The 22,705-nt window shown below is 33.0% G+C and overlaps 5 protein-coding genes across 9 annotated transcripts in view; 3 read left to right on the top strand and 2 right to left on the bottom strand.

The window, feature by feature from the left end:
• Positions 1-865: 865 nt before the first annotated feature.
• On the top strand, positions 866-5,300 carry LOC132704927 (intraflagellar transport protein 43 homolog). Of its 2 annotated transcripts, none has more exons than XM_060675265.1 (5): positions 866-1,040; positions 4,480-4,646; positions 4,718-4,750; positions 4,868-4,975; positions 5,054-5,300. In XM_060675265.1, exons 1-5 carry the CDS (start codon positions 999-1,001, stop codon positions 5,253-5,255), a joined length of 552 nt encoding a protein of 183 aa, XP_060531248.1. In that variant the 5' UTR covers positions 866-998; the 3' UTR covers positions 5,256-5,300. The 2 variants fall into 2 exon arrangements, with proteins under 2 accessions (XP_060531248.1, XP_060531249.1); XM_060675266.1 differs by having other exon boundaries at positions 879-1,040; positions 4,469-4,646.
• Positions 5,301-6,147: 847 nt separating this feature from the next.
• Positions 6,148-7,790, bottom strand: LOC132705038 (uncharacterized). The gene is made up of 3 exons (XM_060675457.1): positions 7,604-7,790; positions 7,231-7,404; positions 6,148-6,425 (listed from the first exon to the last, which is right to left on the bottom strand). The coding sequence occupies exons 1-3, from the start codon at positions 7,668-7,670 to the stop codon at positions 6,226-6,228; spliced, it is 441 nt and encodes a 146-aa protein (XP_060531440.1). The 5' UTR covers positions 7,671-7,790; the 3' UTR covers positions 6,148-6,225.
• An 808-nt stretch (positions 7,791-8,598) lies between these two features.
• On the top strand, positions 8,599-12,153 carry LOC132705214 (protein lin-9 homolog). Of its 4 annotated transcripts, none has more exons than XM_060675683.1 (6): positions 8,599-8,736; positions 9,301-10,127; positions 10,187-10,449; positions 10,499-10,776; positions 11,004-11,136; positions 11,193-12,153. In XM_060675683.1, exons 2-6 carry the CDS (start codon positions 9,343-9,345, stop codon positions 11,456-11,458), a joined length of 1,725 nt encoding a protein of 574 aa, XP_060531666.1. In that variant the 5' UTR covers positions 8,599-8,736; positions 9,301-9,342; the 3' UTR covers positions 11,459-12,153. The 4 variants fall into 4 exon arrangements, with proteins under 4 accessions (XP_060531666.1, XP_060531665.1, XP_060531664.1 ...); XM_060675682.1 differs by lacking the exon at positions 8,599-8,736 and adding an exon at positions 8,949-9,051; XM_060675681.1 differs by lacking the exon at positions 8,599-8,736 and adding an exon at positions 8,964-9,070.
• An 8-nt stretch (positions 12,154-12,161) lies between these two features.
• Positions 12,162-14,320, bottom strand: LOC132705216 (nuclear pore complex protein Nup50-like). The gene is made up of 4 exons (XM_060675685.1): positions 13,607-14,320; positions 12,908-13,499; positions 12,574-12,860; positions 12,162-12,499 (listed from the first exon to the last, which is right to left on the bottom strand). The coding sequence occupies exons 1-4, from the start codon at positions 13,766-13,768 to the stop codon at positions 12,284-12,286; spliced, it is 1,257 nt and encodes a 418-aa protein (XP_060531668.1). The 5' UTR covers positions 13,769-14,320; the 3' UTR covers positions 12,162-12,283.
• Positions 14,321-21,282: 6,962 nt separating this feature from the next.
• LOC132705102 (uncharacterized) overlaps positions 21,283-22,705 on the top strand; it is a 3,663-nt gene continuing 2,240 nt past the window's right edge. Inside the window, exon 1 of the mRNA XM_060675535.1 lies at positions 21,283-21,372. Coding sequence (XP_060531518.1) covers positions 21,283-21,372 — 90 coding nt within the window. The remainder of the gene's footprint in view (positions 21,373-22,705) is intronic.

Raw genomic sequence — 22,705 nt, 5'->3', positions numbered from 1 at the left:
AAATGTATCCGTATATCTTCGTCTAAACCTCTCTCCTTATTTGGGTAAATGTTTCGGCCGTTTTGGGGTGTTCGTCGCCGGTGCCTCGGGTGATTTGAACAAATGCACGTTATAGCATTTGTGGTTGTGCGACCGCAGGCGTTTGAGAGCAATCGGATGTTTTCGGAGATTTTACCGCACGGCTTGAATTCTGATGGTCATGTTAGTTTTGTTTTGCAAAAATGTAAAAAAAGTGTACACGTTTGGTAAACTTTTTATGTGCCGTTTACCATACTTGTCGTATAATATACTATTAAAATATTGTCGTGGCCATACCATTCTAGTTGTAAATAGACAAACCCTTTATATAATTTCTATATTGATTATTTTGAATATTAACAGTTTTTGGCAGTACATTTCTACATTACTAAAGTAAAATTCGAAACGGGTTAGAAGGTCAGTTTTATGAAGAGTGTCTACATGATAGTTATTCAGTAAATTCAAATGGCGTCCATATATTACCAATTCCTATATACAAAAAAATTAATTAGTTTTTATTCTTGGAAAATTGATCCAAACCTGTCTATCAAATAGAATAGACAGGAATTTGCCAGCGGCTTCCAAGTAACGCTTCAAAAGATCTTGTGTTTTTACTACCTAAAGTTTTTGGTTAATTAATTCATTTCTGTTAGTTCACAATAATTCACGGACGTAAGTAAATTTTTGAAATTATAAGGGTAATAAATATGTAAACGTCATTGAAAAATTAGCAAAAGCGGATATTTCAATTCCATTCCATTTCAATTTGCACCTTTTTATCTTTTATGATATCCCCATTCATTTGAAATTCCCTCCGAGGTGACGACTGTTGGTACTGTGGCTACGCGCAACAAACTAGTTACCATGGCAACTCCATCACCGAAAACAAGTAAATAAAATTGACTGTCAAGAAATAATAGTAAAACAATTGAATTGAATTCTCAGAATTCAAAAGATTTTGTACTCACGTATTAAAAAAAATGAATTGGGATGAAGACATTGACCTTCTAGCTGGGAAAAAGGTAATGAACGAGTGAATAGGTTATAATATTTTAGTTGTGTGGTCGAATTGTTCTGCAGATTGTTTAAATGCAGTTCATTAAACTTTATTTAGTTGTGCTATTTCAGTTCTATTCATTTAATTGTCCTCTTAGTTTGAAGGCTATTGGTTTAAGTCGATATATAGTGTCGAGCTTATTTGGATACTTGGTCAAACTTTTCGTTAAACATAGGTATTGAACAAATATTCGAAATTAATCTACGAAAGGTTACCAAATTTCGAATTTAAGTTTCAAATTTTAACCATTCTTGCGATAATTTGCTTATTTTCGCCATAACGTTTCATATATAGTACTATATAGTATATAGTATATATAATAGTAAAGCGCTGCTGTGTATAAATTATAAATAAAATAATGCACAATTTGAACATTTCTAGAAATTTTTTTGTTTACATTAGATTCTTTAAACATTAGCAATCAATGTATTACATGTTTATGATGATATGATTTGTACCATATATGATTTGTGAAACCTGAGGTCACCAAAACCGATTTGGATTGCACGTAGAACTGGATCTACTATAAAGGTAGGAATAAAATTTTAACCAGCATCGTTCTTCATTGATTGCTCTCCCGGTTGATTTTTTTTTATTAAGGACTAACAAATTTCTCCAACCAATTAATCAAATAAGTTACATGGTATATATATATATATATATATATATATATATATATATATATATATATATATATATATATATATATATATATATATTTTATAGGATGATTCTTAGGATTTGGTCCACAGTGAACAAAACTCACAAATAATTTTAAAACACGTATATATATATATATATATATATATATATATATATATATATATATATATATATATATATATATATATATATATATATATATATATATATATATATATATATATATATATATATATATATATATATATATATATATATATATATACAGTGTGTCCAAGATAAGGATGCACAGCATGGGGATCTCGGAAACTATAAGAGATACAGTGTCGGTTAAATTAGACAAAAGTTGCGCATTTTGATACCGAACAAGATCCCGTTTTACAAATTTGAAAATTCCAAGCCGTTCCGGAAATATCCGAGAAAAACCGAAATATTGCGATTTCGTTTTTATTATTTTTTAAAGCTATTTGAAAAGATATGAAAAAACGGAAAACACTTTTCCATTGGCACTTTTTAATCTCTCCAAATTGACGTTAACAAATTTTCATTACAGCGTTTCGATTCCATGGAACCACCATCAACTTTGATTTTTCTTATGGGACGGAAAAAAAGTACACACAGTATTAGGTTGTGCTTTTCATTGCGAATTCAACGATGTACGATACAATACGGTTACTTATGTATTTATCCAGAAAAATGGCTTTTTAATACATTTCTAGTATTTTATTATAGTAGGCCATGAGATCCGAACGATGAAAGGCAAAAGAAAATGGTTGACAAGTTCGAGTTAATGTATTTATTTATTTACTAACTCTAACTGTTCATTTAACATAACAACTAAATCCAACAAGTTAATGAAAAACAAATTCTATAACAAATGTTCGAATAAATGACCTCCATTTTCTAGGCATAAGTACGCCCGTCTCACGGTAGACTCCAAAACACGACTTAACATTTCAGGAGTAATTTTATTAAACGCTGCTCGTACTGATTGACGTAATTGTTCCTCGTTGTCAAAACATTCTTTGAATACCTCATTTTTTATGTAGCCCCATAAGAAAAAGTCAAAGGGAGTTAAGTCCGGGGACCTTGGAGGCCAAGGTGTTTCACTGTAAGTCCCAATGTATTTTCCATCGAACCGTTCAGTTAAATATTGGCGAACTTCTCTGGAGTTATGGGCTGGGGCACCATCTTGTTGGAACCAGCAGCCTTGCACAGCGCCTAGCGGTAAATCATCTAAGGCATCTTCTACATCGTGCCTCAAGATGTCAAGGTACCGCTCGGAAGTTAAGGAATTATTATAGAAAATAGGGCCTATAATCTTGCTACCAAAAATCCCACACCAAATATTAAACCCAAAGCGAACTTGATGTCTGGATAGTCTATTAACACGTGGATTTTGATGCGACCAATAGTGTGTATTGCGCCTGTTATAAATACCGTTATTGGTCACCATACTTTCATCAGACCAAATCACTTTATATGGAAAATTAAAACTCTCATCACACATCCTGGTATGCCACTCACAAAAATGTCTACATCGTTCGTCGTCACCCGGTTTTAATCCTTGACATATTCTGAATTTGTAAGGCTTAAATTCATTTTTCCTTAAAATAAACTGAGCTGTAGATTTAGCTACCCCATTCTGGTCTTCAATTTCTCTGGTAGAAATTTGTGGATTTTCGATAACAGATTGTAGAACAATGTATTGGTTTTCTTCATTGGAAGGTTTTTGTCGGGATAATGCAGGCTTCTTAAATGATCCATATTCTTTCAGATTAAATAACAAACGCCGAAAAATACTCTTGTCAGGTTGTCTCCGCTCTGGGTATTTGTTAGAATACGTACGCTCGGCTTCCACACAATTTCTTTGGCATCAGATGTAGCAAGACAGCATATCACATTTTTCTTCGTTTGTAAAATTACCTCCCTCCATTGTAGAACAAAATAAATTAGAAAAAGACAACAACAATAAAAATACAAAAACAATAACTAAAGGAATAAACTTATGATCGACTGATAACAAAGACAAATAACATTAATGTGTCATTGAAATTGACTGGATGTCATTTTGTCATGGCCTACTCCATTTAAATGCTGAAATGTATTAAAAATCCATTTTTCTGGATAAAAACATAAGTAACCGTATTGTATCGTACATCGTTGAATTCGCAATGAAAAGCACAACCTAATACTGTGTGTACTTTTTTTCCGTCCCATAAGAAAAATCAAAGTTGATGGTGGTTCCATGGAATCGAAACGCTGTAATGAAAATTTGTTAACGTCAATTTGGAGAGATTAAAAAGTGCCAATGGAAAAGTGTTTTCCGTTTTTTCATATCTTTTCAAATAGCTTTAAAAAATAATAAAAACGAAATCGCAATATTTCGGTTTTTCTCGGATATTTCCGGAACGGCTTGGAATTTTCAAATTTATAAAACGGGATCTTGTTCGGTATCAAAATGCGCAACATTTGTCTAATTTAACCGACACTGTATCTCTTATAGTTTCCGAGATCCCCATGCTGTGCATCCTTATCTTGGACACACTGTATATATATATATATATATATATATATATATATATGACAATAATATAAGTTTACGAAAAGTTAAAAAAAGCAAAAAATTGCAAACATAGTTACTAGTAAATAAATAAATAAAAATTTGTATTTTTATGGGAATACTATTTACTTAATACATAACAGAAGCCCATTAGTAATAATCATTAGGAATGTTACAGTCAGCTGCTAAGCTGGGTAGAAGATCTAGTAATATTACTCCGCCATCGCATAATAACGATGAAATTCTGAATGTCAACGACTTTGAAAATAACCCTGAAACTCGCGAAAAACCCATACAGGCAAGAACAACGGGAGTTTGGGTAGACGATGGTGTTAAATCGGCAAAGTTCGTATAAAAAAAAAACACAAAAAAACTTCCGAAAGACCGTTTTCTATTCCTAATTTTTTGCATTTCAGGACCAGCAGAAACACTGCAAACATTATCGAACTGTAAGTAACATAATTATTATTATCGAACATGGTTCGGATTTGGTTCTTTAAAGCAATGTTTACAATTAAAAAAAAGTATTTACCCACTAAGAGGGCAGGAAAGTCTTAAACTTTTAGCGAAAGATTTCAAAGCGAAACCAAACGGGATGACGATGACATACCCGAAATTCCAGACATTGAGGATTTACAAGACGACCCCTTAAATCTTCCTGATGTCAAGCCCGTGTAAGTTTAATTTAGAAAGTTTGTTTTGACCTTATCGCTTAAGCAGATTATAAACATTAAATCTAAAATATTTTCCAGGGTAACCGTGGATAAATCAACTTACAAGGAACTGGATAATCAGCTTGGTAACATACAAACCGATAAAATAAATTTTGGTAATTTGGGAAACATAGACCTATCATTCTTGACCAACAAACTTTACCCAGAAAAAGATGTGCAAAGCAAACCCGAAATCTGGACAATGGAAAGTCTATTTAACGAATTATCGAGAAATAACTAACATTAATATTATAATTTTAAGTTAATATAATTTGATTTTATCCTATTCTTGTGCCTATATATTTCGAAAAGTATAATGCGCTAACATAATGGAATCTTGCGTGGAAAAATGTCTTTTTGTGTGATGCCAAACCAATTAACACAGGATGGTGTTAGTGTTATTCTATGCCTATATAATCCTCGTAGTACTCACCATATCAACTATAAACTGTTAAACTTATATGCCTCAGACGGCTACGACATTATCGTAAAGAAGGGAATGATCTTCCGCGCATGTCCCTTAATTTAACACCCTAACTTTTGTACTCTTTTCTAAACAGGATCTTTGCACTGTTAGTTGGTGTTAATGGGCATTTTTTGACACAATACTGTCGAAAAATGGAAGTGGAAAACTGCCGAATTGATGATATGTGGGCATCCATGATGATTGTGGAATGTGGTAAAGTATTATTGATTGTTGGAAGTGAATGTATCTCATTATGTTTGCCTCAAAAGTGACTATTATTGACTGTGGTCTATTGACTATTGTAACTTAGACATTTAACAGTTAGAGGTCAAGAAGACGGGACAGCACATTTTTATAGGTTTTATATTTTATCAAAACAAACATCTCCCTCCCAAGAACATTACATCAATGCTCACAAAACAGGAACTTTTAAAACAACCATTAAAAAGTTGCAAAGGGTAATCTGCTCAGACCCAGTCATTTCAAATCTCGTTTTCAACCGTTAAGGTTTGTTATTTTAAACAAAACATAGCACCTTATCTATTTGGATGTGGAATATTTTGATCAGGATTTTGTCAAAATATACCCTAATTAAGAAAATAAAAAGAAATTTTAGATGTTAAAGTGCGGGGTTGTTATTAATTAAAATCGTGTTTCAAAATGACGTTTATTTTTTAATTCTATAGGTTTTGCAGTCAAAAAGCATTTAACCACAGGCAGTTTAATGTATTTGGTCACAAAACTTTTAGTAGAACACTTTCACTAAAAATACTACAGCTGGAGGGAAAAAAAAGTTTAGATAAAATTTAGAACTGCCATTACACAAATCTCCTTTACAAAAACACATCAATACCCGTTTGTAGTTCCATTTTGTATAAGCGCACCTATCTTCGCTATCTGAAGGACCCCTCTGCAGGCAAATTCTTTGGGTTGCAACTCCATACTCTGAAAATGATTACATTTGCACTAAACTTGCACTATTTATTTATACGGTGAGTTTTGCTTAGTTAGTTGTTTAGCGTTGCCAAGTTTTGTGGTTTTGCGAGCGTGTTTTCATGGGCGCTTCACAGTTTTAAAAAAATCCACTTTAAGTCTTCGTATCTTCGTTATTATTAAAAGAGCAGAAAAACAGCGCAAAGGAAAATCTTTTGTGTAATTAGTAATTAGGATGTTGCATCAAATTTTATTATACCTACCATTGGCACTATTACTTAATTTTTTTTAATGGAATCCATAGTAATCCAGGAATATGCTAACTATATCAAATAAAATAGAAAATCACCCATTCGGCGTTTATTTTTAAACATTTGATTTACGTGATGAGTTATATTAATAAAAAACTTTAAAAAAATCTATATGTATCAAGTAAAGTATAACATTTTTTAAAAATACTTTATACTAAATGTGAAAATTGCAAAGCCTTTTAAAAAAAGTATATAATTAAAAAACTGAAAGAAATAGATAACGCGAAATCTAAGATTCATAAAAACACATATTTTCTAATATAAAAAATATGTTTTTTTAAGAATATGTATAGTGTGTCAAATTATATTTGAGAAATCCAGCTACCAGGTAATATTCTGAAAGCAAATATCTTGTAGGTGTCGTGGTGTGTAGATAGATATTGTTGAAAAGAAAACGACTGAAATGATGTAATAGTTTTTAAGCATTCTCAACAAATCTTAACTTATGTACAACGAAAAACGGTTTGTGCAAACTGCAAATTATATTAATTATCGATAACACGCACCTTCTTTCAAGGCATTTTCGCTTTCCACGATTTTCCCACACCATCCTGATGCACAGGGCACTGTTTCCACCCCGATTTCTTGTTTGTTTTCTACTAAAGTCACATTGTGCACGAAGGGATCCTTGCAACTGCCTAGTTCGCCTCTGGATCGACAGGTGAAACACCTTTGAAGGCCTAAGTACGCAAAGCACTTGAAAATAATGCTGAGAAAATTGTTTTGTTCACAAAATATTACTGAATTACCTTACTGTTTAACGAGTATTTGGTGACAGCTTACTGTTATTATTATAAACACTTATGACCCGGAAAAGACTTTAACGGTACTGCATTAAATTAAACTTTAGAATCGTATTAATTTTAAAGCCGTACTTACCATTGCAAATTTCAAAAAAATATATAGAATGCAATAAAAATAGATTAATAAAACTAATAACGTTCATGATTGGAAAAAAATTGTCGACTATATCCAAGGAGACGCATTTCTTGGCTCCCGTGCAGAGTGTAATAACTTTCACTAAAGCTTAAGAACATGTCTGACTAATGTAGAGAAGGTATGCAACTGATTATTTTAGGTATAAGAGGTGCGGGACATTTTCACGCAAAAGCGATTTATATTTTTAATACTTTACTTTAGATAATAATTGAAGTACAGGCAAATGATAATATTTAAAGTATTATATAAGACGTAGACCTTTAAGCCAAGTATTTTTTACCATTAACTAGTGCAAATGGCGAAAATCATATTTTCAAGTCAAACAACGTCTTAATTTAAAAAAAAAACGAAACCAGTAATTTTATACATGCGAAAGCAATATTAAGCTCAGAAAGAAGAAGAATGCAATGACTTGATTAACTAATTGAAAATTCTATGGAATTTGTAATAATAATAATAATATTAGAATAATAGTCTTTATTGAGAATTAAGATACATCAGAAATATTTGTACATGATGTACAGGATGTAGTGCTATATTCTCAAAGGGCGAAGTCTAGCTGACTAAGTTAGTTACTCAACATTAACCGTACTCGGTAAATCTATCTACTATACACCTTTCCGTAATACATTATACATACATTTTACAGATTTATACTATAAATACTTATACTTAGTACTACAAGAGAACCCTTACTAAACAAATATAAAATAAAATAAAAACAAAAGGAAGAAAAAGTATTCAAGTATTCAAGCCACATAACGAATATTTGCCACCAAAAAGGAAATAGTTACGTCACATGTGTATTGTACACATCTATGGATGGTGTATTCAAAATAATTGCCAATTTTTCTGTGGTCCATACCGATGGTCATAATTATGTTTTCTTTCTATCATCTATGACATAACAGTTGCGCCAACATGGTCGTTAAAAATGTTTTTATATTGTAAAACTATTAACACAACATAATTTTAAAGGACCTGTGAATATTGTCATTTGTTGTTGGGCAACAGAATCGCTCAATGCAAGATAATAAAAGTTCAATGTTTATCAGGGACCGAAAAGCGACAGGGTGAGGGTCACTGGCGCCACTTTCAATTTTCAGTGGATTATCATGCACCATAAAATCCGTTTGTAAAAAGCATATAAAACTACAATAAAATTACAAACAGATTAACAATAAGCAACTTCTGTTATTTTTTGTAAATTCCAATGAATATACTTTGGAAGCTTGGGAGTTTAATTAGACGAATTAGCGATGCGCGTGCGCTTGACTACCCACAATTCATCAGAAGCGACGTTAACATGGCGAAAATCAAATATTTCTGACTAAAGTTAGTTAAAAATCGTCTAAATAGCGAAAATTTTGCTTCTTATACTGGAAACGGTTTGTGCAATGTGTTTTGGTATTACATTTATGTACTGTTCTCAGAAGATCTCTGGCTAGATTTTGAATATTTTTGAGTTTGTTTTCATTTGCTGCCAGTATTTAAATTTGAATATGGTGAAATGCCAAATTCAAATTTTTGTTTTAAATTTTGGGTTGAAATTTTTCATAACTCATTATTTTAGATAAATTTAGGCATGAAATATTGTGTTGTAATGGCAATGCTGTTTAAATGCCTTAATATTTTAGGTTACTCTTACAATTTTACTTGGATCCAGGTCAAAGTAGCCTATGCCCAAAATCGAAAAAATGACCAACGAAAATCAGGTCAGAGTGAAAGAAGAGGTCGTTGATGAAGACGAAGACATGATAGATGACCCCAATACTTTGGGGCCAGCTGCATTGGGATTACAAAGAGTAGGAACTCAGCCTCCACCAAAACCTTCACCCTCACAGCCTACTCAGGTATTAAATGCGCGAGGAATGCCTGCTAGGATAAGAAAAAAGAATCGATTGTTCTATGATGATGATATTGTTAATACACCACATCATAGAGTGCCTAGTGCCAAAAAACAAAAGTCCACACCAAGAAAACACACACCTAAAGTTAAGTCGGAAACTCCTAAAACTAGTCCAAAAAAGGCACATACTGTGATTACTCCTCCCAGACTCAATTCTCCTGACAGAAAAATTGGTCAAAAAATAGGTTTACGTCTGAGGAATCTGCTGAAGCTGCCCAAGGCCCACAAGTGGGTGTGTTACGAGTGGTTTTATAGTAACATCGATAGGTGCTTGTTTTCTGGGGAAAATGATTTTCAAATTTGCTTGAAAGAATCATTTCCAGAGCTAAAAACTAGAGACTTAACTAGGGCAGAATGGACAAAAATTCGTCGAATGATGGGCAAACCAAGAAGGTGTTCTCAGTCCTTCTTTAATGAAGAACGTTTGGAATTGGAAAAGAAACGTAAGAAGATTAGAGCTCTGCAACAGCGCAAAGCAACAGATCTTGCTAGTTTTAAAGATCTGCCCCCTGAAATTCCAATGCAATTGGTTATTGGCAGTAAAGTAACAGCAAGGTAATATATATGTATATTTTTGAAGATGTTTGAAGAAGTATTTGTTTTTTTACTTCTAGGCTCCGTAAACCTTCAGATGGGTTGTATACAGGCAGTATAGATGCGGTGGATACTTCAAATAATACCTACCGTATAACTTTTGAGAGACAGGGTTTAGGAACACACTCAGTACCTGATTATGAAGTTCTCTCCAATGAACCCCCAGAAACAATTACAATTGCCAGTTTCCAAAAAAAATTCCGGCCAAGGAATGGTTGGTCACCTTTTTCACCTTCACTTAAGAATCAGACTCTAAAATTAAAAAAAGATCCACTCCTATCAAGTATGTTAAAATTTTAGAAATTTATAGAATATTAATATTGTTTTCCCAGGTTCAATGATTAATAGTCCTGTTTTATACAACTCAATGAGCGAAGGCAAAATTGGTGGGTTTCCAGCAGAACTATTAGAAAAAATGGTTTTGGTAACAAAAATTCTTAAAGTAAAAAAGGGTAGAGTCAGGCAACTGAGAAATATGAACCTGGAAGCTGAAAAGTTGAACTCCTTTGATGAGGAGATTCCCGAAGAGTTTGAAAGCCGCTATGCAAGCATTCTTCTTGATTTGGAAAAACTCAACTTTGATTTGCAGGTGTACCTTAATGATATGCAGGTACTGGAACATTTTTGTGGTACTTGATCTAAAATTATTTGTTTGATTTTTTATAACACCCTATTTTATTCTTGCATTGTAGGTTAAAGGTTTTGCCATGAAAATACATCAATTAATTATCTTTACAATGAAAGTAAAGGTATTTTGAACAATAATTGTTGCAGATTGTTTTAGCATCAGATTAGAAAAAAAAGTGTAGACCCATAATTATTGTAATATTTTTTTAGATTTACTGTCAAGAAATCGCCCCAGAGCCAAGTGTGGCGGCCATGCTTGCGCCCTCTCATTTAAGAGAGAGATGTCAGGAAGAAGCAAGGGATATTGTTAATAAACACAACTCGGTCATTGCTGCTGACAAAGGTAAATTTGTTTGATATAGCCTTAATCAGTTATAAAAAATTGTTTTAATTACATAGGTCCATGTCAAAATGCAGATGTGCTAGATTTAATCACTGACTTGACAGCTCTGATGTTACAAGTGAAAACACTTGCAGACTCAGATCATAATGCTTATGAATTGCAAGTATTAGAAGGCACGATGGAGCAAATCAAAAGGAAATTAAGCCCGTCCAACAAGCAGGTTTTTCAGAATTGTGTGGAAGTGCATATGAAGCATATAGAAGTGGGCCTGACTCAAATAAACCTTGATAAATTGGTGATCGGTCCCATTGGGAGCGTCTAAGAAAGTAGTATATTTTAGAGATGTGATTAAAAGTATAGTAAGTGTAAATAAGGGCATTATGAAAATCTAGAAAAACAATTATGATGCTAGTTAATGTGGGCTATGCCATGCAATGGCTTAAGTACTAAAATTGTAAAAAAGTGTATTTTCAAAATTCTTACATTAATTGATAAGCACATTGTTAAAATAATTAATATGTCCAAACACTAATTTTATTATATGTACATAGAATTTAGAAAATTTAAATGAGGTTGACATTCAATGCTCACCAAAACTAACCAAAGTACAGTTGGAGTTGAATAAGCAGTAAATGTTGAATCAAATTTATAATAATTTTTTTTAATTAAATATAGAAAAACTAATAGGGGCATAGCAAAATGGAACCCGCAAAAAAAATAATGCACAAACTGCTAATATAAAGTTGGTTGTGCTGAAATGAGTTCCAGCAGGTGTTCTTTGGCGAGTTTTGATAAAAACGTCTATAGATATGAAATTTGAATGTAATTAATATTAGAATTATTTTTCAATATGTTCAGTGCAATAGAGTAGATTATATTGTGTAACAGATTAAGTCCCATTTATTAGAAACTTTTTACGCATCCCATTTTATACAAATATATTAAACACTTTTTGTTGAGAATTGGTTTATGTTCTGCATATTTGTCATTTGTTTTGTAATAAAATTGTTCAGGGTACTGCCTCCATTGACTTATTTTAATAATTGAGATATGTGAATTAAGTATTTTTATTTTAATAAAATGCTTAATTAAAAAACAAACTATATTGAGCACAAAAAGTAAAATCAGCAAAAATTGGGGTTCTTATCTAGTTTTTATGTTTTTCCAATGTTTCCAAAAGATTGTCTGCGTCCTCTGATGACTTGACCCTTAACAGAATAGGTACAGGAGTTGGCTGCGAGTTTGGTGTAGGAATTGTAACTAACATTACATCTTTCTTTCCTATTCTCTTAATAGGCAAGCTTTTTGAAAGGATGAAATTGCATAACAACTGACCCAAGTTTGTATCAGCTCTCACAATTAACTACAAAAAACAACAATTTTAAGTTACACCAATGTGAAAATATGCAAGAGTAAAAGAAATATATAATATAATACCTGAACTTTTTCAGTCTTTTCAATGGGTTTTAGGTACAAACTGCCCACTCCCATGTCACTAAAATTGTCACCTTTCTTGACAAAAACTTTGCACCTAGTGGTGTAAAAGTGATCCTTTTCCACAACTGCTGTAAATGTCACTTTTGGGGGCTCTTCATCATCGTCATTGTCTTCTGCAGTTTGTTCTGTGGTTTTAACAGAACTTTGTGAACCAAAACTATTGCTAAACACTCCTGAGGAACTGCTTCCAAAAGAAAATGAAGACGTGTGTGGGCCTGAAGTGGTTCCTTAATTTGAGTGTTAATCTAATTGCACAAAAACCTCTTAAACTTACCTAAAGAAAATGGTTTTGTATTGACTACATTTGATACACTTGCTTCAGGCAAGCCAAACTTAAATTGTGTAACTGTTTTATTTTCTGCAGTCTTCTCTGAGGTGCTATCAGGAACTGGCATATTTTTAGAGTAGCTAAACAATGGTGTAGAATTTGAGTTAGCTACTTCCTGTTGACCATTCTTTTGTTCGTCATTTTCTAATTCATCTAGATATTTTTTATAATCATTAAATATAGGTTGCAGACTAATCAAGGGGTTCTCCTCTACTTTTTGAACAATCCACTTAGAAACACTTTCGTTCAGGCCTTTCAGTTTAGAAAAGTATGTATCTGAATGTTTTGATCCTTCCCCGGGAACTGAAGTGATGACTTCATTGCTGTTAGTACCCTTTATTGTGGCATTTGTCAAGGGAACAGCTCCAAAAATACTTCCACTACTTGAAAATATATTGGTTGCCTTTTCTGTCCCATTTACTTTTATAGAGCTAGATTTTGAGACATCATTAATGAAGGAGAAATCTGACGAAGGCTGGCTACTTTGAAATGCTGTGAAGCTAGCAAATATATTTTTCTTTTCTTCAATATTGTTTTCCTAACAACAAAAAACCTTTATTCAAATTTGTTAATAATATCCTAGTTTCATATTGAACTTGGAAGAGGAAATAGAATTAAAAACTAGACTATGATTGATGTACTGACCCTAACTGATGATATTGGATTCCTTCGTTTGGCCGTTCTGATTACTCTGGCTTTCAGAGCGTCGTCGGAAGCTTTCTTAAATACTCCTCTCTCTTCGGGCTCCTCGTCATAGTTCCAATTTTCGTGATTTAGATCACTAGTGGCACTTCTTTTACCAGCCATCGGCGGTTTGTCCGACTTCACACTACGCCTGCATTCGCTAAATCTCGAGATGAATTGGCAAATCGTGTTTTTAAAAAACTTTATGAAAATATGTTCTACAGAAATTATCAGCTTTTAGGGACGAACCAAAAACCTATACAGAGAACATCTGAAATAATTCCGCCAAAACCCAATACACAAAAATGAGGTTGACAAAATTGACATATGTGACATTGTCACAGATCACAAAGTGCGCCATGGAATATATTATTAGGACTGTTGGTGTTTTGTGGTGCCTAAATTAGTTATTACATACATATTAAAATTGATTTGTTTCATAAAATTATATCGAATTGTGAATGGAAACAATAGCGCATCAAAGTTTACAGAATACATACTATTTTGCAGACTTTGGACAAACCAAAAGTTTTTTTATCGCATTGCAGCAAAACAATTCCACAGATTTTGTAAAATTTCTATATTATACTTCTACAATTTCTAAGTTTAATTTTTTATTTTTTATGCTACAGTAAATAGCATTGATAGATTTTCTTAACAATAGGTATTTCTATTTTCCTCTAGTACAGCTTCCAAAAAACTACGAACCTGTAAATTTCAAGTAAAAAATGTTATCGACACAGATTTCAAATATTAAGAACTAAATTCTGAAGTTACTTACCACGCTTATTAAACCCATAAAACAACTTTTAAAATATTTCTTGATTTCGTTTTTATTTAATGATAAAAATTAAAAATGTCCGTTTTAAAGCAAATTGACATATAATGAGTATTTTGAAGTACATATGAAGTAGAAAAATATACAATAAAGGGTGCAGGAAAATTCATTAAGTTGATGTTAAGGGCGTATGTTCTTCGTTTTTCACTATAAAATTCCTGCTGCTTGCACTCACGTGGCCGACTTTATATTTTTTGTACCTCACACAATTAACCAAAAGGTGGCAGTAGTGATTGTAAATATACCTGCTGGTTTTTTGCGTTAATTTGTATGACCGAGGCCTGGCATTTTAAAAAGCGTCTTATTTTTATCTAAAAATACCTTGTTCTATAAAATTTTGAATGGGAGAAAAAGGCTTGTCGCTTTCTTGAATAAAGTAGGATTATATCAACTGTATTCTGTTTATTATTATTGAGATCCTATTTATAAAGGTATTTGGTGAAATTGAGTAGTGGACTAGTATCTTAGAACTTTTAGGTAAGCTACTTGAAAAGATTCCTTTCGGCACACTAGAATCAACGTCTGTTACTTCCGCCCGTAAGTATTCTAATTGTATTCGATTTCCATGCGTTTAGAATATAAATTAAATGACCCACGTAGCATGTACCCATAGAGCACGAACTGAACCATTAGACATCTGTTAAATGATTACTTAAATATCGTCCAAAATTTGTTTGAGAAAAACGCTAAGTTTCGGAAGCTGTTTTGTAAATATTAATCTTCGATTAATAAAAAGCCTCGTGTAAAGTTACTTATTCATATTAAAAATAGACAAAATAACACTAGAATCGGTCACTTGGAGCGCTCTTTTCGAATGGTTGTCAGACGCGCTTTGCTAGTAGACCAGTCAGTCGCGTACGAATTGGTGTTGATGTCGGTCTGTGTGGAATCCGATCTTAGAATTACGAAAATATTATGTGGCGGCGTACGGTGAAGTGTTTTTATGTAATGCTTATTTTGTGATTCGATATTTTGTGCGTCCTTTCATCACGTATGGCGGATCACAAAGCGACAGGGGTAGGTTTTCGATTAGATAATACAATTATCCGCCCAGAGTCGCTCAAGTTATTTACCCATTGTCATGGGTCATTAAAATTTTGGGTACCGATTTAAAATGCTATTCCCAGTTCACATTTACCATCTACTCTTTGAGTTGGTTGTCGCTATAGGTTGCGATTGGAAAAATTATTAAAAAAGGTTTAGAGATTTGCAAATTGCAATTTTAATAAAATTTCTTTTGATATCAAAAAGAATCGGCTAAATTTTTTTTTCGCGATGAAAAGAACAAACAAAAACCCTTCCCGGATTTTAAATTTACCCTCATTGGTTCGAATTTGAATATAATCTAATTTAAAAGTAAAAATGTAATTTCGTAAATTAAAATAAAATTGTTAACTTGGAATTTTGTGAGTTTAATTACTTTTAAACAAGTTAACTCATTCGGCTGCCTAATTGTGGCCTAATCTGAAAGTCGAAATTCCACGATCCAATATCTGTTTGCCAACCAGATCATCGGTAACTTAAATTTGTACCTAACTTAATTTTTGGACACATTGCAATTTGCAAAAATTAGTGTCTAAAAGCCATTAACGATCCAAAAGGTAAAATGACTGTTATTGAAATAAATCCCATATTTGCCTTTTAATATTATTATTAATAGTATGCTTCCGAATATATCCTGCTAATAATAAAAATCTTCCGGAAGTGTGAAATCTGACTTCCTATACGTCGCATATGTCCCCTTAAATCTGGTTATAATTAGCCAAGTTGAAATTTTTTAAGGGACTGCGATTGATAAAACGAAAATTCGATCAATTTAAACGTATTTTTCAAAGAGAAGTCCTTGCCTGTTGATTTTCTTTGATCGGTGTTTTGTGTTTGTATTACGTTCTTTAACTACGCGTGTGTAAATAAACCCGTTTTATCTAGCTTATTGGTGCGTCTGGGCTCTAAGAAACCTGCAACAATATCTGGGAATTAAGAAAGTAGTAATGTGTGGCACAAAATGAAATGCGTTATAACAGAAATATCACATTCTGAACGCACACCATATAGCATATGCCTATGTCGATAATATCAGAAATTAAGAAACAATTATTAAAACAATTTTGAGAAGGTCTATTAAACACGCGCATGCGCGAAATTTAAGATCTGGTATATTGCCAATAATCTTACGACAACCAACATGGCCGCTGCCAGATTTTACTTGAGTATTTTCTCAAAATGTACGTAGATCTTGTGAAATACTTTGAAAAAAAAAGTTAAGTGTGTGTGGAAATCGCTGTTTACAAAGAAAATCGCGCAAAGTGCAGGTTAGTGGGCGAAATGTAGAGGCATGCGCGGAAAATCATTACCTTCTCTACAAAAACAACAATGCCGCCTGCGGCACATGAATTTTTACCGCCCTGAGACCTTTATATCATATAATAGCTACATGATGCACAGAAATAAGGTCGTTGGATTTAAAATTTTTCACTTTATAAACATAAAACATTTAGACGCTTGAAGATATCTAATTTATTTAAGACTAATTAATTAATTTACGTTGGAACAGTCGCCTGAACCACTGTTATTCCCTCCAAAGAGGTTTTTTTAATAAATATATTTTATTTAGTTCTACAGGCCAGCTAACTCGTGCCAAATTCGCTGTTCGTCAAAATTAATAAATAATGACAAAGAATCCTAAAAACAATGAATAATAGTATGTTTTGGCAATAAGTTTGGTAAAGGTCATTTTAGTCATGACTTTAATTTGTCACGAGCGGAGCGAGTGTTCAATAAAGGAATAACTGTTTTTGGGAATAAGTATTTTTTATCCAAAAAGGTGTTTTTAAGAAATATTTAAATATTTTTGAATCATACTTGTGTACTTGCGACAAGCGGTTGTACGACAATAAATGGCACGACTAGAATTATTTGGTTAGGATGTTAAGGTATCCACCAAAGCATAGGAGATTCAATAACGATTGATTAGTAACGATTCTTCTTCTTCTGTGTTATAAAATCATGCACTCGCATTTGCAATTGCACGTATTAGCAACGAAAGTTTGACTTTTTAGATTGGAGTAATAAAAGTAAATTTTAAAATTTCCCAAAATTTAATTTTTTGCGGATTTAAAAGATTTTTTCATTTTGAACAAAACTCACTACGTACCTGTAAAAAACAGTTCATTTTCATACAGAGTTTGTTATACTGTGGATCAATGTGGACTCATCGTATACCTATATATACCTATGGGACGGTTGCATATTTATTCATCTGTTCCGAATTTTTGTTACGCGTTGTTTTTGGCTCTGTAATGTATACAGGGCGTTTTAATGTGTTTGTTAATATCTATAATAAACGTGTAAACCTCTGCATGTATTATCTATCGAATTAATGAAATGCGGTGGTAATATCAAGTAAGTTAAATATCCTGCTAATACTACGGATAAAAATAAATGAAAATAAAGCAAATACCATATAGCCTAGTTTGTTTGGATGTTTATACAGTAGACCTTCGGGTTTGTTTTTAGAGAGACGGGCAGATGTTGTGGCAGAGCGTGAACGGGGGCCTTAATGCGCTGGCACTGTCAGGCCACTTGCATTTATGAATGATTCCATGTCCTCTAGGATTCATTTATTTCGGGATATGTTTAATACGCGCCGAATTAAATGTTATATAATTAGACCCGAGCCCCTTTACCAACATGTCGCGTTATATCGCTCTATATGAATGAAACTACGTTAGACTGCATGCAAGGGACTTTACTTTTCCTTCCGCATTGAGTGTGACGTTCAGCTGCGATCGCTAGTATTCATCCGCCAAACGTCCACGTTAGTTTTCCAAAAAGCATGTTCTTTATTGAGAACGTCCGTGCGCTAATAAAGTATGTCGGAAGACCGCACATTTTTCTGGTTCTCGAGAGCCATTCGTCGCAGAAATACACAATAGAAATCACTTGACCCACATGCAAGCAATCAAAATCACGTGCACCTTTTTCTGATGAAAGCGTGGACGTTAGTATTGTCCCCGTATTTCAAAAGATACTCGAGGGTTTTTATTGAGCGGTTAATCAGGGAGACAGATTTTTTGCAGAATGGTTTGCGGATCGAATTTATTCTATCCTTTGCCCCTGATATTAGTAAAACAAACAAAACAGTACAATTTAGTTTTTTTGTAAGCTTTTAAAAATGTTGGTTGTCGTGCGAATTTTAAAATGAGTTCAAATTCTTTTTTTTTTTCATTTCCGCTTCAAGAATTCAATCAATTCAATCACGGCAAGTAATATTGAAAAGTATGAAGAATTCAGATTATTTTTAACACATTTCAAATTTTAACTGTACTGTGAATTATTTATTATTATATTCCACACGTATATTTAAAACTTTGAATTGTTAAAAGTCAATTTTAAACAAATTTACTTTTATTTAGATTTTTTTTAATTTATAATTTATTTATTATAATTTACAATCGTGTTTTTATAAAACAAACTCTCAAATCAATGCTTAGTAGCTCTGGCCAAGGAAGTAACAAAAATAAATACAGTGTAACAGTCAACATCACTAAAGTTTCGCAAATTTAACAACGATTAATAATATCGCAAGCATATTTTCATGGGGTATATGTATCTATCAGGAATTTTATTGTACGTCTTTGATGTGTTTGCATTCGGATTGTTCCTATCTAGAATAGAATTATTTTTTGTGGCTTTTGACCATCAAATCGATTTATTTTAGACTAACTTTAACTAAATTTACCCACAGTATTTACTTCTTGGTCAAGCACTAGCTCGTCTACACATTAATTTCATCAGTTCTAATCAATGCCATTTTTATTTAATTATTTGGATCTTTTCGCCTTTACTGGCTCTCAAAAAAAATAAATAAATTTGTTTGAAACCAACGATTCTCGGGTTAATACGAATCTATTTGTAGCATCATTTTTTTGTCCTCTGGTTTACAGATGTCATAATCGACATTTGCATTTCCATGTAGCTTTGACGTGCTCCAGTCATGGCGACAGCGGCAGCTAAAAGCTTCATTAATTTTATAAACTATTGCTTAAACTGTGGGCATCCAAAAGCTCCATTAATAATACATAAGGTAAAACGCGGATATTTTCGGACACGTAAAACAATAATACGCCTCGCGAATCCGAGGACCGTAAATAAACGGGGTGCGCATCCAAAAATATCCACAAAACTGAAACGGATCTCCAGACAGACCAGCGACAGACGACACGGCATTCGGATGCGTCATTCTTTCGGCATGTAGCTATTTGTCTTAAAATATTGTCTTCGAAATATACTTACTTCTTTCAGCCAACGCCCACCGTTTTAAACTAAGCCGGACAATGGTTTTTTCTATTTTTCAAAGAAACTTCCACAGGCTACTGTAATACTTTTTACAACACTTCTGGATTCCTCCTGCGTCTGTTTTTGTTGAGTCGAACTTGCTGACGTTTCGCCAATCATCCTGTTGGCTTCTTCAGGGCTTGACTGAAACTGGCTCATATTTTACTCTGTACCTGTTTATATTTGTTTGACGGGGGCGGAGCTAAATGAGGGGCATAAACACCGTCTCTGATTACATGCAAGAACTTTAGTTTTATCGAATTAAATTTTATGTCCAGTTTCATGTGTGTGTTCGGCAACAGCTGATGAGTTTATTTGTCTTAATCGTAAGGATATGCATATGCATGGAATGCTGTAAACTCCTGGCATCTCAAATGGAATTTTGTCTTTGACGGATCCAAGATGTTGAGAGATTTTGTGGACAAGTGGTAAATCTGGTTTTGACGTTATGCTTCTTTAGAACTTTATAACTATAAACAACCTAACAATCTTAACCGCGACTCAGGTCCCTACCTGTCACCAATATATAAGCAGGTACAGAGTAAAATACGAGCCAGTTTCAGTCAAGCTCTGTCCATGTCAGGCAAGACCCACTGTTGGAATGGGTTGTACAAGGGTCCTACGAAGGTCTGCGGTTAAGGTACTGTAACATACTTAACACGTCAAAGCAATAAATGCACTATATTTTTGGTCGTACATTACCTATTGTTGCTGGGTAAACCAATAATAGGTAAGAGACAAGACAGGGGCGACACGTCGACTACGTGTGTTTTGTACTGTGTTACGAAAAGCATCTTACGAGTATTCATCAAGTACAAAAAGTGCTATTTAAAAATACATACTGATATTAAGCAAAAGCAACATTTGGAAGTTCATAAGGTATTAAAAAACAAAATGTGGGTGATAATTTAGCTGAACAAATAACGTATACTGGTTTACGTCTTCCTCCATATCGTTGTAACCAAGTAAAATCAAATATGAGAGCAGAAAATGTTACTCCTATTTTAAGTCGGAGTGAAATAAATTCTTATATATTGCATACAATATAATATGAATATTCTGAGAGTGAAACATAATTAGATTTCGAATACAAACGTACTTATTTAGGTAATTATTGATAATATGTAAATATTTGTGTCATGGTATTTTCTGTTAGTAGGGGAGGGTGGGGCAAGGCGGCGCCCCTGTGGCAAGGAGGCCCACTAACCAAAATTTTTTTTTCGTTATTATAATTAGAAATTCTGGTTATTTGTGCATTTTTAGCCCTTTGCGAAAATCTTATAAATGGAAATAACAAATTTTTAAGCTATAGAAAAATAGTTACTAATTTTTATTTATTTATTTTTTATTAAAAACTTTTTAATAATGATTACAATTATTACATAATATTTGTAATATAATTATTATATAATATTTCATCTTTATATTTTTAAAACACCTGTCCCTGATACTCTATTCTACAATGTCGTGCGTAGTAGTGTCCTTGGGTTATTTCGATAATTGTCGTCAAAAGCCAAGACGATATACTTTGAGGCATACCATCACGGGTTTGGTAGAGACAGGAATGTTTTCGGTAGATTGTAAGCACTGATGGTATTTTGAATGTGGTTTGTGAGTGACCGTAGGAAAAGTATAGTATGCAACACATTTATAAACTTCTTATATCTGACTAATAGTGCAAGAATAGTTATAGCCCGCTTCTAAATGTAATGGATTAACAGGTCTAGGTAGAAAATTAACCAAAAAGCTTATAAATTCGAAATGGAATAGAGATAGTTTTTGTGTTTTGTGTTATTGACACTAAAATGCATGTAATTAGGCTAATTTCCTTTTAGCTATGACACAAGCAACTAGTAAACATCAATCTTTATCAGGTTTCATATGTTTTTCGTCTCGTTTTGAAACATAAGAAAGTAGCTGGAGTGTGTTTTTTAGTTTTGGTAAGATAATGCTTTACCTAGAAAACTATTATCAAAATTCAAAAGCTCTATGGACCCAGTAAGTAAAGTGAAAATACGGCATGTTTGTATTTTGCAATATTTTGTTGTTGAACTGTGTATTAGAAGATAAATGCGGCTTCTAAACCGAACATCCGAACATTTTTCATGAATGTCAAACGCAAGTTTCTAACTTGCCTTTGGTTAATTCCCGAACGTAATGAACGTAATGAAAAGGCACTTGACCCTACCGAGCATTGGACGCAGCGATTTGTTATTGTTTCTTGTAATTTTAAGTAGTCAGTAGACTTAAACGAATAAAACGGTCGTTATCCAATTTATCGCACAAACGACACGGCTGTTTCGAGGCATTAGATACATTTTTAAGTCACCGAGAGAGGGTCGTGATTTTATTACCTTGTTCACTCGATTATGCGCATTTAATTCTTGTGAGCGTTTATACTGGACTACACTGCTTATACACATATCGGTATATACAGGGTGATGGTAGAGGTTAGACGTTTAAGGAGAACCGAAAATAGATTTTTGTTTGAAAATTTGGATACTTACGTTTTCGAATCTGCTCTGCGCTGCTGTTTTTGACAATGATGTATGGCAACATCGTAAACTTAAATAGCATATCCTGTATTTTACTCTATTTTATGATGCACTGGGTTCTTCTGATTATCTTTGCTTAATACCTTCCTATATCTACCTGGAGCGGTATGAATTATTTTTCATTTCTTTTCTATCCAAAATATGACCCAACTTAAACTTAACGTCTATTTGAACTATCGGAAGCTGATTTTCTGGTTGCAGTTTGCACAACCTTGATATCTTTTTATTAGTTCGCTTTGCAACGTCATATTTAATAGTAATTTATTAATTACTGTTCAAGCTTGAATGAATGAATGAATTTACAAAAAAAAAATCAAATGAAATTTTTAT

Source organism: Cylas formicarius, unplaced genomic scaffold (assembly GCF_029955315.1).
Source record: "Cylas formicarius isolate icCylForm1 unplaced genomic scaffold, icCylForm1.1 PGA_scaffold_7__23_contigs__length_41026272, whole genome shotgun sequence".
Taxonomy (NCBI): domain Eukaryota; kingdom Metazoa; phylum Arthropoda; class Insecta; order Coleoptera; family Brentidae; genus Cylas; species Cylas formicarius.
The sequence above is the reverse complement of the archived record's forward strand: the minus strand, read 5'-3'. Positions and strand labels throughout refer to the sequence as shown.

Excerpts from the sequence above, each read along its gene's own strand:
- LOC132705216 (XM_060675685.1), bottom strand. The coding sequence starts at position 13,768 with ATGGCTGGTAAAAGAAGTGCCACTAGTGATCTAAATCACGAAAATTGG. Across the intron at positions 13,500-13,606 it reads ATCCAATATCATCAGTTAGG|GAAAACAATATTGAAGAAAA; the intron begins GTCAGTACATCA and ends TTTTGTTGTTAG. Across the intron at positions 12,500-12,573 it reads AAAAGACTGAAAAAGTTCAG|TTAATTGTGAGAGCTGATAC; the intron begins GTATTATATTAT and ends TGTTTTTTGTAG.
- LOC132705214 (XM_060675683.1), top strand. The coding sequence starts at position 9,343 with ATGCCCAAAATCGAAAAAATGACCAACGAAAATCAGGTCAGAGTGAAA. Across the intron at positions 10,450-10,498 it reads AAAAGATCCACTCCTATCAA|GTTCAATGATTAATAGTCCT; the intron begins GTATGTTAAAAT and ends TTGTTTTCCCAG. Across the intron at positions 11,137-11,192 it reads GGTCATTGCTGCTGACAAAG|GTCCATGTCAAAATGCAGAT; the intron begins GTAAATTTGTTT and ends TTAATTACATAG.
- LOC132704927 (XM_060675265.1), top strand. The coding sequence starts at position 999 with ATGAATTGGGATGAAGACATTGACCTTCTAGCTGGGAAAAAG. Across the intron at positions 4,647-4,717 it reads GATGGTGTTAAATCGGCAAA|GACCAGCAGAAACACTGCAA; the intron begins GTTCGTATAAAA and ends TTTGCATTTCAG. Across the intron at positions 4,976-5,053 it reads CTTCCTGATGTCAAGCCCGT|GGTAACCGTGGATAAATCAA; the intron begins GTAAGTTTAATT and ends AATATTTTCCAG.
- LOC132705038 (XM_060675457.1), bottom strand. The coding sequence starts at position 7,670 with ATGAACGTTATTAGTTTTATTAATCTATTTTTATTGCATTCTATATAT. Across the intron at positions 7,405-7,603 it reads TTTTTTTGAAATTTGCAATG|GCCTTCAAAGGTGTTTCACC; the intron begins GTAAGTACGGCT and ends TTGCGTACTTAG. Across the intron at positions 6,426-7,230 it reads CGAAAATGCCTTGAAAGAAG|AGTATGGAGTTGCAACCCAA; the intron begins GTGCGTGTTATC and ends AATCATTTTCAG.